The sequence below is a fragment of the Hemitrygon akajei genome, chromosome 7 (assembly GCF_048418815.1).
Source record: "Hemitrygon akajei chromosome 7, sHemAka1.3, whole genome shotgun sequence".
NCBI lineage: Eukaryota > Metazoa > Chordata > Chondrichthyes > Myliobatiformes > Dasyatidae > Hemitrygon > Hemitrygon akajei.
In genome coordinates, this window is record NC_133130.1 from 114,407,591 (window position 1) to 114,422,733 (window position 15,143).

The 15,143-nt window shown below is 46.2% G+C and overlaps 1 protein-coding gene across 2 annotated transcripts; it reads right to left on the minus strand.

The window, feature by feature from the left end:
• Positions 1–2,175: 2,175 nt before the first annotated feature.
• abracl (ABRA C-terminal like) lies at positions 2,176–14,664 on the minus strand. 2 transcript variants are annotated; one of them, XM_073051787.1, is made up of 4 exons: positions 14,515–14,628; positions 13,323–13,436; positions 4,254–4,320; positions 2,176–2,518 (listed from the first exon to the last, which is right to left on the minus strand). In XM_073051787.1, exons 3-4 carry the CDS (start codon positions 4,312–4,314, stop codon positions 2,334–2,336), a joined length of 246 nt encoding a protein of 81 aa, XP_072907888.1. In that variant the 5' UTR covers positions 4,315–4,320; positions 13,323–13,436; positions 14,515–14,628; the 3' UTR covers positions 2,176–2,333. The 2 variants fall into 2 exon arrangements, with proteins under 2 accessions (XP_072907888.1, XP_072907887.1); XM_073051786.1 differs by lacking the exon at positions 13,323–13,436 and having other exon boundaries at positions 14,515–14,664.
• Positions 14,665–15,143: the final 479 nt, after the last annotated feature.

Sequence of the window (15,143 nt, forward strand, 5' to 3'; positions counted from 1 at the left end):
TTATCACTGTCCAACAGAGTATTGTGATCGCAAGTGAAATGTCCGAGACAATCTCCCATGGTTATACTGCACCAGCTCTGAAGCTTCAGAGTAGCCGGCAGCAACCTGGTCCACAGCCAGGTTAGCTCCTCTGAACCCAAACCCACTCCTCCGACATACTGGCAGGCTCCTCCGATACTCCGACCGGCCCCTCTGACACTTTAACTGGCTCCAGTCCAGCTACTCTGACCAACGAGCAGCTCACTGATGGAGTAGCCCTGCAGTACCCGAAGCTCTTGGAGCAGAACTGCCTTTGGATCATAAAAAACACATTTTACAAAGTGAAAACGGTTGGCCCCCCCAGAGGCCACTGCATTCGCATGTGCCGCTGTCTTACCAGCTCGAGAAGCAGAATGTTAAAAAATAAAATGAGGCTATTGTTCGACACAACCTCTTAAGTGACTACATTTAGAAACAGCACAACTGAGGAATAGAAAGGAAGACTTTGTGTCATAAAACATGGATACAGCTCAATTTATCCAGGTCGACTGTGTTGCTCAGTGAGTTAGTCCCTTTTGTCTACATTTGACCCACTGACCTCTAAAGCTCTACTGTCTATGTAATTACCCTGATGCCTTTAAAATGTTGCTAAACAAGTGGACTCGAAAAGCAAAGACGTAGAAATGAGGACAGAGTCATAGGACCTTACAGCACAGTAATAGGCCCTTTGGCCCATCTGTTATTCTGCCTAGTCCTATCAACCTGCTCCTGGACCATAGCCCTCCCATCCGTGTACCTATCCAAACTTCTCCTCACTGCTGAAATCGAACCAGCATCCATCACTTCTGCCAGCAGCTCGTTCCACACTTACCCTTCATCTTTAACCTATGACCTCTAGTTCTAGTCTCACCCAACCTCAGTGGAAAAGACTTGCTTGCATTTACCCCTCCCAATTAGATGGGTGTACTTCTGGGCATCAATATGAAACATTGCAAAACTGAGAGTGAGACTAGAAAGAAAACTCAAAATTAACACAATCTTCAGTATGTGCAGGAAAGAAAGAAGCTGCCGAGGGTACTGGGCTCTGCCCAATCCATCACAGGCACGTCCCTCCCTACCGTCGGTAGTATCTACCACCTAAGACATCATTGGCATTTCCCTCCCCACCCCATTGGTAGTATCAAAGGGATGCAGTACCTCAAGAACATTGCCCACCATCCAGGCTCCTCACAGCTCCCATCAAGCACGAGGAGCAGGAGCTTGAAGTCCCACACCGCCAGGTTCAGGAACCGCTGCTTCCCCTCAACTATTTGGTTCTTGAGCCAACCAGCACAACCATCATCAGGGACCGCCACCACCCAGGTCACGTTCTTACCTCGCTGCTGCCAGAAGGAGGAAGGTACAAAAGCCTCAAGACCTGTACCAGCAAGTTCAAGAGCAGTTACTACCCCACAACCATTAGAGTTGAGAACAAAAGGAACAGCTACACCATCCATTGAGAAGCTCCCACAACCAATGATCTCACTTTAAGGACTCTTTATCATTATCTCATGTTTTATTTGCTGGGTGTGTGCATTGGAAAATGAACCCCAGGGTTCTGTATGGTGACATATATGTACTTTGATAATATCATTTACTTTCTACTTTGAACTCTAACAGTGAGATCACTGATCACTTTGCACAAAAATAGATTTCACTTTTTAAAAATTCTAATTCTGTTCTTTCTTGTAACAATTGTGTATAATTTACATTAATTGATTTTTTTTAATTGAGAATGCTGCACAGTAGCGTAATGCTTTTAGAGAGCCGGCCATCAGCAATGGAGGTTCAATTCCTGCTGCTGTCTGCGAGGAGTCTGTACGTTCTCCCCGTGACGGCATGGCTTTCCTCCAGGAGCTCTGGATTTCCTCCCACATTCCAAAGACATACAGGTTTGTGCACACTATGCTGGTGGCCGGCATTTGCCGGGAGGTATATTTGCATCCACTTGAATGACAATAAATTTGACCTTGAACTTGAAGCCTGAAGACACTTGCAGGCTGTTCCCATCAAATCCTTGGAATGTGACACAAACAATGCACTTCACTGTATGTTTCGATGTACACGTGACAAACCCAAGATAACCTTTATTTGATGCTCTGTGTCAGATTTTCATTGCTCCTGCGCAGATGTGTTCGTGTGCAGATGCCAGTGAACTCAGCTTGGATGTGGACTTTATTGGGTGGTTTTTAAGTTACAAACAATTCAACATTTCAGTCTTGTTACAAAATGCATATAAAAAACTATCTACCCCGTGCTTCCTGAGGACTGGGTTACAATGACATCACCAATGCCACTACTGCACTCGGGAGTTATCAGTCCACTTCTAAAACAATGTCAACATTGTCATGGACCCCCTGTAGTAGCAGCTCTTCAGTGAAGCTGATCTTTTTCTTCTTCTTGGCCGCTTTCAGAGTTCCCACCAGAGCCTCGAACAGGTTGGCACATCTGTCGTCAGCGAACAGCACTCCGAACTTGACCCTGATTTTACCGTCTGCTCCTGGGTACAATACAGAGACAGTGAATCAGAATCAGGTTTATCTTCATAGAGTCAGAAACAGCACATGAACAGGCCCTTCAGCTCATCTAGTGCATGTCAATGTTAGTCCCATGGCCCAGCACCCAGCTCTCCATACCCCTCCCATCCATGTATCTATCCAAACTTCTCCTGATGGGCTGAACAGCCGATTTCCATTTCTTTATCTTATGATCGAACCCGTATCCACCACTTCCACTGGAAGCTTGTTTCACACTCGTAGTACCGTGTGACTGCAGAAATTCCCCCTCGTGTTCCCCTTAAACGTTTCACCTTTCAACCTTAACCTATGACCTCTCGTATTTTCACCCAACCTCAGTGGAAAAAGGCTGGTAGCATTTACCCTGACTATACTCCTCGTAATTTTGTATACCTCTATCAAATCTTCCTTCAATCTTCTACGTTCCAGGGAATAAAGTCTGTTACGAATGTGCCACAACTCTCAGGGGCCGAAGGGTACAAAGTAGCCCCCTCCTTCTTGAGAATCGCAAGATCGCTATTAATTCGTGTCTGGGACCCAGGAAATGAGAGAGAATCCTCAAGGTTTTGGAATGTGTCCTGGCCTCAGCAAGACAAAGCCACTGATAACGGCCATTGTCTCTTGGAGACGGAATTGTGTATTGAGTACTGTACTATTCACTGAAGCCCTCAGGGAATGACCAGAGTGGGCTGGTTGAGGGATTGCATCATCCCAACCTGATTGACATCTGAGACTCCGTGAGTAAGGATAAAAGAGGGTCTGGGGAACAACCCCTTCAGACGCACCAGGAGAAACGCTAGAGATCCCGTGACAGCGTTTAATAGCGACAGCCGGTGGGGGGGGGGGGGGGGGGGGGGCTCGCGTGCGTCCTTTTCCCTTGCCTGGGAATGCCGGCCTTACCACAGAAGAACGGCTTAGCTAAAGAAGAGGCCACCAGTGAACGGCCACACCAACGAAATTCTGACGGATCGAAATCATAAAAAGGAAAGCCGGCAAGTTTCTAAAAATCTCTCTCTCTCTCCAACAAAAGGCTGCAGCCTGCATGAACTGAGTGACTTTTATATTTCCATCGGACAATACATTATCCCCTAGACAACGATAGAGCTTATTTCTTATTGATTATTATTATACCCACACTTTTAGATTTAGTATTGACGACGTATATTATCTGTATGTTTGCATTGATATTATTTTTGTGTATTTTTACTAATAAATACTGTTAAAAATAGTATCATCAGACTTCAACGGACCTCTCTATCTTTGCTGGTAAGTGACCCAGTTACGGGGTTCGTAACAAGTTCAAACCACATAAGACCATAAGACAAAGAAGCAGAATTAGGCCATTTGGTCCATCAAGTCTAATCTGCCATTCCATCATGGCTGATTTATTAACCAATTAACCCTTCCCAATAACTCAGCTCCTCAAGTCTCAGTGACATCTGTCCTAATCATTCAAACTCTCATTTTCCTATTCACTCTATATTTTTATTGTCCGAGAACAATTCAGTTTCCTTTGCTGCCACTTTAAAGCATTCCACTACGCTACCAAATTGTTCATCCTCCTGAGAGATGTTACTGTCCTCCAACCTGTCCCAGACCACTACTGCAGCCTTAACTATTGAAACTGAAATGTGATGCTCAGCAATGGTTCCATCTGTTTCACAACAAATAAAAAGCAGAGAACATGAAGAATTTTCAACGGCTCATTAAGTCACTGACCTGGAGATCCAAGACGACGAATCTCTTCGATCAGGAGACCGATCTCATGTTCAGTATTCATTCTCACCTAAACAGATTCAAACACTCTCGTTAATGCGTTGAAGATTATGGTGAATTGTTTTGCAACAACAGTCTTGCCTGCGTCTAATTTGGAAAACATTAAATATTAGCTTTACGGGCAGCACTGCTGTGTAGCAGTTAGTCAGTTGCTTTACAGAACCTGTGATCACTGACTGAGGTTCGATTCCCACCACTGTCCGTAAGAAGTTTGTACGTTCTCCCAGCGACTGCACGGGTTTCCTTCCGGTGCTCCAGTTTTCTCCCATATTCCGAAAGGACGTCCAGAATTGGGCTAGTGAGTTGCGGGTATGCTATGTTGGCACTGGAAGTGAGTCAACACTCGCAAACTCCTTGGACTGTTTTGGTTGTTGACACAAATGAGGCATTTCGCTATAGAGCAACACATTCAAAATGCTGGTGGAACACAGCAGGCCAGGCAGCATCTATAGGGAGAAGCACTGTCGACGTTTCCGGTTGAGACCCTTCGTCAGGACTAACTGAAAGGAAAGATAGTAAGAGATTTGAAAGTAGGAGGGGGAGGGGAAAATGCAAAATGATAGGAGATGACTGGAGGTGGTGGGGTGAAGCTCTGAGCTCGTTGACTTCATTAACTTTGACTCAAACTTTCACCCTGCCCTCAAATTTACCTGGTCCATTTCCGACACCTCCCTCCCCTTTCTTGATCTTTCTGTCTCCATCTCTGGAGACGGCCTATCTACTGATATCTACTATAAGCCTACAGACTCTCACAGCTACCTGGACTATTCCTCTTCCCACCCTGTCTCTTGCAAAAATGCCATTCCCTTCTTGCAATTCCTCCATCTCCACCGCATCTGCTCTCAGGGTGAGGCTTTTCATTCTAGGACGAAGGAGATGTCTTCCTTTTTTAAACAAAGGGGCTTCCCTTCTTCCACCATAAACTCTGCTCTCAAATGCATCTCTCTTATTTCCTGCACATCTGCCCTCACCCCATCCGCCCACCACCCCACTCGGGATAGGGTTTTCCTTGTCCTCACCTACCACCCCACTAGCCTCCGGGTCCAACATATAATTCTCCGTAACTTCTGCCACCTCCAACGGGATCCCACTACCAAGCACATCTTTCCCTCCTCTCCCTTCTGCTTTCCGCAGGGATCGCTCCCTACGCGACTCCCTTGTCCACTCGTCCCCCCCCATCCCTTCCCACCGATCTCCCTCCTGGCACTTATCCTTGTAAGCGGAACAAGTGCTACACCTGCCCTTACACTTCCTCCCTCACCACCATTCAGGGCCCCAGACAGTCCTTCCAGGTGAGGCGACACTTCACCTGTGAGTCGGCTGGTGTGGTATACTGCGTCCGGTGCTCCCGGTGTGGTCTTTTGTATATTGGTGAGACCCGACGCAGACTGGGAGACCGTTTCGCTGAACACCTACGCTCAGTCCGCCAGAGGAAGCAGGATCTCCCAGTGGCCACACATTTTAATTCCACGTCCCATTCCCATTCTGGTATGCCTCCTCTACTGTCAAGATGAAGCCACACTCAGGTTGGAGGAACAACACCTTATATACCGGCTGGGTAGCCTCCAAACTGATGGCATGAGCATTAACTTCTCTAACTTCCGTTAATTTCCCTTCTTACCCCATCCCTGATTTATTTAGTTCCCCCCCCCACCTCCTTTTTTTTCTCTCTCTGCCTGTTCTCCATCTCCTTTTGGTGCTCCCCTCCCCCTTTCTTTCTCCTGAGGCCTCCCGTCCCATGATCCTTTCCCTTCTCCAGCTCTGTATCACTTTCGCCAATCACCTTTCCAGCTCTCAGCTTCACCCCACCCCCTCCGGTCTTCTCCTATCATTTCGCATTTCCCCCTGCCCCTCCTACTTTCAAATCTCTTACTATCTTTCCTTTCGGTTAGTCCTGACGAAGGGTCTCGACCAGAAACGTCGACAGTGCTCCTCCCTATAGATGCTGCCTGGCCTGCTGCGTTCCACCAGCATTTTGTGCGTGTTGCTTGAATTTCTAGCATCTGCAGATTTCCTCGCATTTCACTGTAAAGTTTGATGTTTCGATATACATGTGACAAATAAAGCTAATAAGTTGAAAGATGAAAGGCCCGCCTTATTTATCACGTGAACATCAAAATATACAGTGGAATGCATCGTTTGCGTCAAATCGAATCAGTGACGAGCATGCCGGGCAGCCTGCCGTGCTTCGGGCACCAACGTATCCACGCACACAACTCACTAACTCTAACCGTTCAGAAGGTGGGAGGAAGCTGGAGCACTCGGAAGAAACCGACGCAGCCACGGGAGAATGTGCAAGCTCCTTACAGGCAGCGGCGGGAATCACTGGCACTGGAATAGCGCTGCGATGCTCCCTGTCCGATGAATTTGAATAGGATTTAGATCAGTGAAAGAACAAGGGGAAAGCGTTGCAAGAGGTCAAAATTTGGATGGATTTGCTCGAGTACTTGGGGAGCAACTAGATAGTTCAACAGTCGAAGGATAGAAAAATAAGATGAAAAGGCTAAGAGGGATGCAAGGAAAGTTTTTTATTCAGTGGTGTGTTATATAGTATTTTGGATGCATATCGGAAAAGGAAAATGGGGCTATGGGGAGAGAGCGGAGGAATACACCCCATGGACAGAGATTTGATGGGTTAAATAGCCTTCAGTTACATTCCGTCAATCTAGAATTGGTTTCATTTGTTGATGTCACATGTACTGACACAGTGAAAAACTTTTGCTTTGCCTGCTGTCCAGACTGATGATGTCATAAGTAATTATTTTGGGTTTGTAAAATGGAACCAAAAGACAGAATATAGTCACAAGATACTCTACAGATGCTGGAAATCCACAGCAACATACACAAAATGCTGATCAGGCAGCGCCTATGGAGGGGGATAATGCCTCAGGCTGAAGCCCTTCCTCAGCACTGGAATGGAAGAGGAAAGAAGACAGAATAAGAAGATTACTGGGGGGCACAGGTGAAACCAGATTATTGCATATACAGCGGAAAGTGCAGAGCAGGTAGATTAACAAGGTATATATGGAGATCAGAAGTTCATCTTTCAGTGTAGACAAGAATCTGGTAACAAGCAGGACAAGCAACACGCACAAAATGCTGGTGGAACGCAGCAGGCCGGGCAGCATCTATAGGGAGAAGCGCTGTCAATGTTTCGGGCCGAGACCCTTTGTCAGGATCCTTAGAACTTAGAACAAGCAGGATAAAGTTAGTCATTGAGTCTGGTGGCACTTACTTTCAGTCATTTGGATCTATAGCCCAGCGAGAGGGGAAAAATGTCCAGGGAGGAGCTTTGATTCTGTAGGCTGCTTTCCCAAGGCAGACAGAGTTAACGGAAAGAGGCTGGTGTACGTTATGGACTGGGCTGCACGTAGAACACAGCAATTTCTTGTGGTCTTTTGGTCGGATAGCTACCAAGATGGTACAGAGCATTGCAACTGACTGCAAGCTGCTCCCCACAGATCCACTCAGTATTTCTATTGTAATTGTTCTACCCTTTCCCTTGTTCTACCTCAATGCACTGTGTAATCATTTGATCTGTATGAACTGTATGCAAGACAAGCTTTTCACTCTATCTTGGTGTACAGGAAAGAAAATTGAAAACTGGTTGAGTGGTGGCATAGCAACAACCTCTCACTCAACATCAGCAAAACCAAAGATCTGATTATCGACTACAATAACCAGTCTTCATTAGGGGATTCGAGGTAGAGAGGGTCAGTAACTTAAAATTCTCTGTGTTGCCATATCAGAGGACCTGTCCTGGGGCCAAGTGCCATCACAAAGAAGGGATAACAACGTCTCTACTTTCTCAGAAGTTTGCATAGATTTGACATGTCATCTAATACTTTGACTAACTTCCATGGATGCAAAGGGGAAAGTTTTGAAAACAGCCATGCCCATGAACAGAAACATCTGGCAGAGAAGCAGCACCCACCCACCATTCAGGCCATGATCTCTTCTTGCTACTGCTGTTGTGCAAGAGGTACAAGAGCATTCGGTTCCACACCACCAGGTTCAGGAGCCGTTATTACCCCTTAACCATTAGGCTCTTGAATCGGCGTGGATAATTTCACTCACCGTAGCTCTGAACTGATTCCACAATGTAAAGGTTCATTTTCAAAGACTCTACAACTCGTGTTCTGAGCATTTAGTTTATTTTCACAATTTGTCTTCTTTTTCTCATTGGTTATTTACCGGCCTTTGCTTATGAAACCCCCTCTGGTTTCCTTGGCTGCGTAAGTTTAGGGAAAACACACTCCAGTTCCACCAAACCCGTGAGATTGAGACGGCTCTCCCACCCCAAACCCCGGTCTGTGTGGATGCTGTGTAATTTGAAACCCTGTTCCAACTCAGTGCCAAGAAATAACAGACAGCACACTGCATGCAATTAAAGGAATCACATTTATAAATCTTAACTAAAGGGTTGGTAAAGAAAGGAAAAAAAGGGCCCATTATAATTAAACACCCAAATGTGCATAAACTCTTCCAAAAGTCATATTCACTGATCCTTAGACAAATGTGGCACCTTGCTCCATCAAAGCACAGTGCCCCACCGGGTCGAATCCTACAACTGACCCTCTCCAGCGTCTTTCCTCTCCATCGCCCCCCAAACAAGGGAACCGGCTCACATTCCAAAATATGTTATCTCTAACCATAACCCAAACACTGCCTCCACAGAACGACCATTACGTTAGCAGTGAAACCCTTCCCAGGGTGCTACACTTATATATAGTTTTTCATATCTACTATTGTATTCTTTTATTTTCCAGCAAATGCCTGTAAGAATATGAACCTCAAGGTAGAATATGGAGACAGAAATGTACTTCAATAATAAATTTTACTTTGACTATGGTATATGTGACCAAACCAATACCAACTCCAGTAGCAATAGAAATACCAATACCAATCCCAGCCATCAGATAGAATAGTAACTATGGTTCAGCTGTAAAAATGGGTAAGGTTCTTTAGGGACATCAAATTTCCTTAGCCTTCTGGGGTTCTAAGGAAGAACAGATATTAACTGAAGCTAATGCAGCACACAAGAATAGAAGACAACCTGATAGAAATGCCTGAAATGCTTAAAGTTATGAGAGAGGTAGGTAAGATGGACGGTGATAGTCTTTTCCCCAAGTTAACAGAAAATCTGTATAGATTTAGGGTGAGAAGAGAAATGTTTAAAAGGGCCCTGGGGGTTAACTTCTTCACATAGAGAGTGGTGAATGTATGGAATGAGCTGCAGAAGGAAGTGTTTGAGGCAGGTACACTGGTATCATTTAAGATGCAATTTTAAAGATACATGGAGGGTGGGCTTTAGAGGGAAATGGGCCAAACAAAGGAAATTAGGACCATGGTTAACATAGACTCACTGGGACAAAGGGCCTGTATCCATGCTGGATGCTCCATGATTCAACGAGAAGTACAAAGTGCAGGTTAATGAGCGGCAGAGGAGAGAAGTATTTCAAAACCAGATACTGTCAACAGCGAATGCAAGGAACGGTCAGCAGGTTAGGCAAGAGGAAGTTAGATTAAAAATGGGATCATATAGGTAACAGTGAGGTTGTCTCCAAAATCTCTCTCTTACACACACACACACACACACACACACACACACACACACACACACACACACACACACACACACACACACACACACACACACACACACACACACCTCTCCCCCCCCCCCCCCCCCAATGGATTCACTACATGACATTTGAGAAGAGAATCATAATCAGAAGCAGGTTTCTTCCTACCGTCTGACTTGTTGTTTTGCTGTGGTAAAATGTACTATCAATTACAAAATAAATAAATAATGCAAAGAAATAATAATAAGGTAACAGTAGTAGTAGTAGTGTGATCATAATGTTCTCATAAAGGGTTACTTCCTTAATGGAAAACATCAGTTCATGATCTTGTTGAATATGGGGAGGCTGATACATGGGCAGCCACCACATAGTCCTTCACAGATTGGGGTCGGGGTCCAGTGGCCATGGATGCAGGATGACTGGCTGTAGCCTTCCTCTGCACTTACTGCTGTTGTGATGTGTTATCATCTTTCACCAGCTCCGCCATTGAGGTCTTGGTTGGATCACTCTGTCTGGAACCTCCTCCTTGACCTTACCGCCATGGGAGGTCTTGCCAGGAGCTAACTGTCAGGCAGCATCACTCTTGAGATCTCAGGAACTGACAAGCCTTTCCACCACAACAAAGGGACAATCCTTGGAGAAGGTGAAGTAGTGTTCATGGACCATTCAGATATCTAATGGCAGAGGGGAAGAAGCTGTTCCTGAATTGTTAGTGTGTCTTCAGGATCCTGCACCTCCTCCCTGATGGGAAGAGGGTATATCTCAAATAGTGAGGGTCCTTTATGATAGACGCTGCTTTCTTGAGGAACTGTTGGTGGGAAGGGTTGAGTCTACAATTCTCTGCAGCCTCTTCTGAACCTGTGCATTGGACCCTCCATACCGGGCTGTGATGCAACCAGTCCACCAGACACCTATAGAAATTTGAAAGAGTCTTTGGTGACATACCAAGTCTCCTCAAACTCCTAACGACACGGAATTTAATGCAATGCTAAATAAAATGGACTTCTATTTCCCCTCATGTTGTGATCTTGAGAAGGGGGAGGTAGTCAAGTAAATGGGTACCCAGAGACAGAGAATGGACACCAATTCAGATCCCCCCCCCCCCCCCCCAGTCCATCTGCATCTGTGGATCAGTGTTCCAAGTCTTCAGCACGGTAGTCAGGTTTAATAGCTGTCACAGGAATCTTACGGAGAAGAGGAAGTTAGTCAGCTCACAGGAATCTTAAGGAGAAAATTATGCTGCTGGTTTTGTTCGGACACGTCCTTTGTAAAAGAATGTAATGACTAAGGAGTAAGAGTTCTGCTTTGTAAGAGTTTATTTTCTGAACAGTGTCAGTTTCAGTGACACAGACAAACAACTTCAGGGACATTTCTACATGAAGCTCATCCTCAGCTTTAAATTTCTGTTGAAGTATCTTGGGGTCCACATCCTTAGATCCCTCAAGGTTGCTGTGCATGTTGATAGGGTGGTTATGAAGGCGTATGTTGTGTTGGCCTTCATCAGATGGAAGATTAAGTTCAAAAGTCATGATAATGTTGCAGTTCTATAAAACCCTGGTTAGACCACACAGTAGTATTGTGTTTGGCTCTGGTTGCCTCATTATAAGACGAACGTAGAAGCTTTAGAGTGGGTTCAAGGGAGATTTACTAAGGTGCTGCCTGGACTAGAGAACATAGCTTATGAGGAAAGGTTGAGCTTTTCTCCTTAGAATGAAGGAAGATACGAGATTACTTCATAGAGGCATCTCTTATGAGGTAATAAGAGGCATTGATAAGAGGGCAGCCAACATCTTTTCCCAGGGTGGAAATAATTACTACAAGAGGGCATCATTTTAAAGTGATTGAAGGGGATGTCAAAGGTGGTGGGTGTGTGTGGACATGTTGCCAGGGTGGTGATTAGGGACATTTAAGAGACTCTTAGATTGGGACATGGGTGATAGATAAATGGAGGGAACCGTTACACTGATCTAGGAGTGGGTTAAAAGGTCGGCAGAAGGGCCTGCACTGCGCTGTGCGTTTCTATACTCAGTGACCACTTTATTAGGCACACGTGCTTGTTAACGTACATATCTCATCAGTCAATCGTGTGCCAGCAACTCAATGCACTAGATCTTGCAGACATGGTCAAGAGGTTTAGTTGTTGTTCAGACTGAACATCAGAATGGGGAAGAAATGCCAGACGGGGCGGTTTGAGAGTCTCGGGAACGGCTGATCTCCTGGGATTTTCATGCACAACCGTCTCTAGAGTCTGCAGCGAATGGGTGCGAAATGCAAAGAGAAACACCCAGTGAGCGGCAATTCTGTGGGTGAAAATGCCTGGTTAATGAGGGAGGTCTGAGGAGAATGGCCAGACTGGCTCAAGCTGACAGGAAGGTGACGGTAACTGAAATAACCACGCATTACAACAGTGGTGTGCAGAAGAGCATCTCTGAAAGCGCAACATGTTGAACCTCGAAGTGGGTGGGCTACAGCAGCAGAAGACCATGAACGTACACTCAGTGGCCACTTTATTAGGGACAGGAAATACAGTGGCCCGAGTGTTCATCCCACGTTCTAAACAGGCAGTTTCAGCAGCACTAAACCTGTCACTCAGTTGGAGTTACAGAACCATACAGCAGACAAACAGGCCCTTTGGCCCGTCACATCAGTACTGAACACCACAAATCCACCTCACTAATCAGCAACCACAGGTGCTGGCGATGTTGCATTCCTGCAGACCCATCTGCAATTCTCTGTAATGCAGAGCCACATCCTCTGCCCGTGCACTAAGAAATGCTGCTTGAAAACAGAAGAATTTATGCACCTGTTTGCATGTAAGTACTGCGTGAGCTGGCACAGCAGCACAATGCTTTACAGTACCAGCGATCCAGGTTCAATTCCTGCTGCTGCCTGTAAGGAGCTGGTATGTTCTCTCTGTGACTGCACGGGTTTCCTGTGGGTGCTCCGGTTTCCTCCCACAGTCCAAAGACGTACCAAAGTAGGTCAATTGGTCATTGTAAATTGTCCTGGGATTAGGCTATGGTTGAATTGGGGGGGGATGCAGGTGGAGCGACTCAGTGGGCTGGAAGGGTTGTTCTGCATTGCATCTCTAAGTAAATAAACAAGGTAGGGGAAGGGGAGAGATGCTTGTTCCATACACCCACCATCCTCTGTGTGGAAAAAGATGCCCCTCAAATTCCTTTCAAAATGTTCCCCTCTCCTATTAAACCTATACCCTCCCACTGTAAACTCACCGACCCTGTGTCAGGTCTGCTCTGGATGATATCTCCCAGCCTGCACGAGCTTCCACCCGACTAGTCGCATTCGCCTGCAACTCATTCCACTCCCGTCGCCTGCAGCCCATTTAACCCCAGTTCTCATCCACAGTCACTTAGTGAACCAGTTGCTCCCAGCTTTTGGTCTCCCTGCCTAAAGTTTCCCTCCTCACCTGCTGTGTTTAGTGACCGTTTTTTCTTGCTTTGTGGCCCCCTCCTGCTTTTGTTATTGTGTTGTTCTCTGCTGCTGTGCTTTTGGGTCAAGCCTCCTCTACGTTTTCCGACACCTGGGGAAAAAGGACCATGACAATGCCCCTCATGACCTTGTAAACTTCTGTAAGGTCACCCCTCACTCAGCTTTCTACAATCCAGGGAAAAATAAAGTCCCAGCCAATCAAGGCTCTCCCTAAAACTCAAGTCATCCACTCCTGGCACTACCCTTGCAAATGTAAATTGGGTGAAAAGGAAGATGGGATGCTGGGTGGTAAGGGTTTGGATGAACTGACCGCTGCTTGTGTTGTTCTGCTGAACACTGTGGACATGCTATGTACTTTGTTTCCCACAGAGGTTTTGCTTGGCCTGCTGAGCACCTCCAGCATTTTGTGTGGCGACACTCGGTTGCCCTCAACACCTCCTTGGTTGTTAACGCAAACGATGCGTTTCCCTGTCTCGATGTACGTGTGATAAATACATGAATCTGAATCGGAAAGAGCGAGTTGAGATGATAGTAGCGGAATGGAGCCCCACTGGGATGACAGAGGTTGAGCGAGTGAGTGGGCGAAGGACGCAGTACAGAAGGTGAGTGACATTCACACAATACTGGAGAAATACTCAGCAGGGCAGGCAGCATCTACGTAAACTTCAGGTTTTGCAATAGATGTCGACATGTTGGGCCGAGCCCCTTCATCAGTCCCGCTGAGTTTCTACAGCGTTTTGTGTGTGTTACTCTGGATTTCCAGCTTCTGCAGAGCCTCTTGAATTTAAAACAGAAGGTGGAATCGGCGGATGGACGCGCACCGGAGCTCTCCAGCGCGGCCCACGTGAGACAATGTAACTGGTGCGGAAGTCAGTGACTTCACCGACGCCCAGTGTCGGGCACAACCGGACGTGTATTACTCTAGCAATAATGCACACAGAAAAAAAAACAAAGGCTTCTTATTAAGACTAAGGTTAAGCTCAACTTAGAAAAAATAGCATGCACCCTCTCATTTCTACTGTAGAATGTACAATTATGTTGCTGTTGCGCCATCCGCAAGCACAACGCATTTAGCTGCAAACGTTGGTGATTTCGCCGCTTCAGGTCTCAATCTGTCGCCCACCGTAGCCACCCCCGCGCACCACAATTTCAAGTCAAAGTATACGTACTTCAGCCTCCTCTGGTCGCCGGTTAAGTTGCGTTCGGTGGGTTACCATACAAGTACAGGAAGTGTTAAAGACAAGGAAGTTGAGGCGAGGGCTCAGAGTGCCCGGGCTGACGTCAGGGAGGGAGCTCCGTGGAACTGCTGCGAGTTTCCACCAGGGGCTGCTGTCTGCCCCGAGAGAGTCCCGCAGGAACGGCGCTGGACTGGCCTCGCACCGCACGCAATCAGCCCAGTTCATTCATATCGACTGAGAAGCCCATAAAACCCCGTCGCATTCGACTCATTTCCCACCTTTCATCACTCAACGCTTTCGGAACAGCTTCGTTCCCTCTGCCTTTATGAACACTAACTCACCCTCACCATTTTGTTCAGATTTTTACTAAGATGGATCTGTCTTACTTATTCTATATATTTAATGTAACGTACAGATTTGTTTATTAATCGCATTATACTGCTGCAGTAAAACAACAAATTTCATGACATGTCAGTGATAATAAACCTGATTTTGATTCTGATTCATGTATCCGTCCTAAAGTATTTTAAATGTTGCAAATGTACCGACCTCAGCCACTTCCTCTGGAAGCTCGTTCTGCAAACTCCATCCTCTGTGTGTGTGTGTGTGTGTGGGGGGGG

Excerpts from the sequence above, each read along its gene's own strand:
- abracl (XM_073051786.1), bottom strand. The coding sequence starts at position 14,562 with ATGGTAACCCACCGAACGCAACTTAACCGGCGACCAGAGGAGGCTGAA. Across the intron at positions 4,321-14,514 it reads GGCGACCAGAGGAGGCTGAA|GTGAGAATGAATACTGAACA; the intron begins GTACGTATACTT and ends GAATCTGTTTAG. Across the intron at positions 2,519-4,253 it reads TCGTCGTCTTGGATCTCCAG|GAGCAGACGGTAAAATCAGG; the intron begins GTCAGTGACTTA and ends TATTGTACCCAG.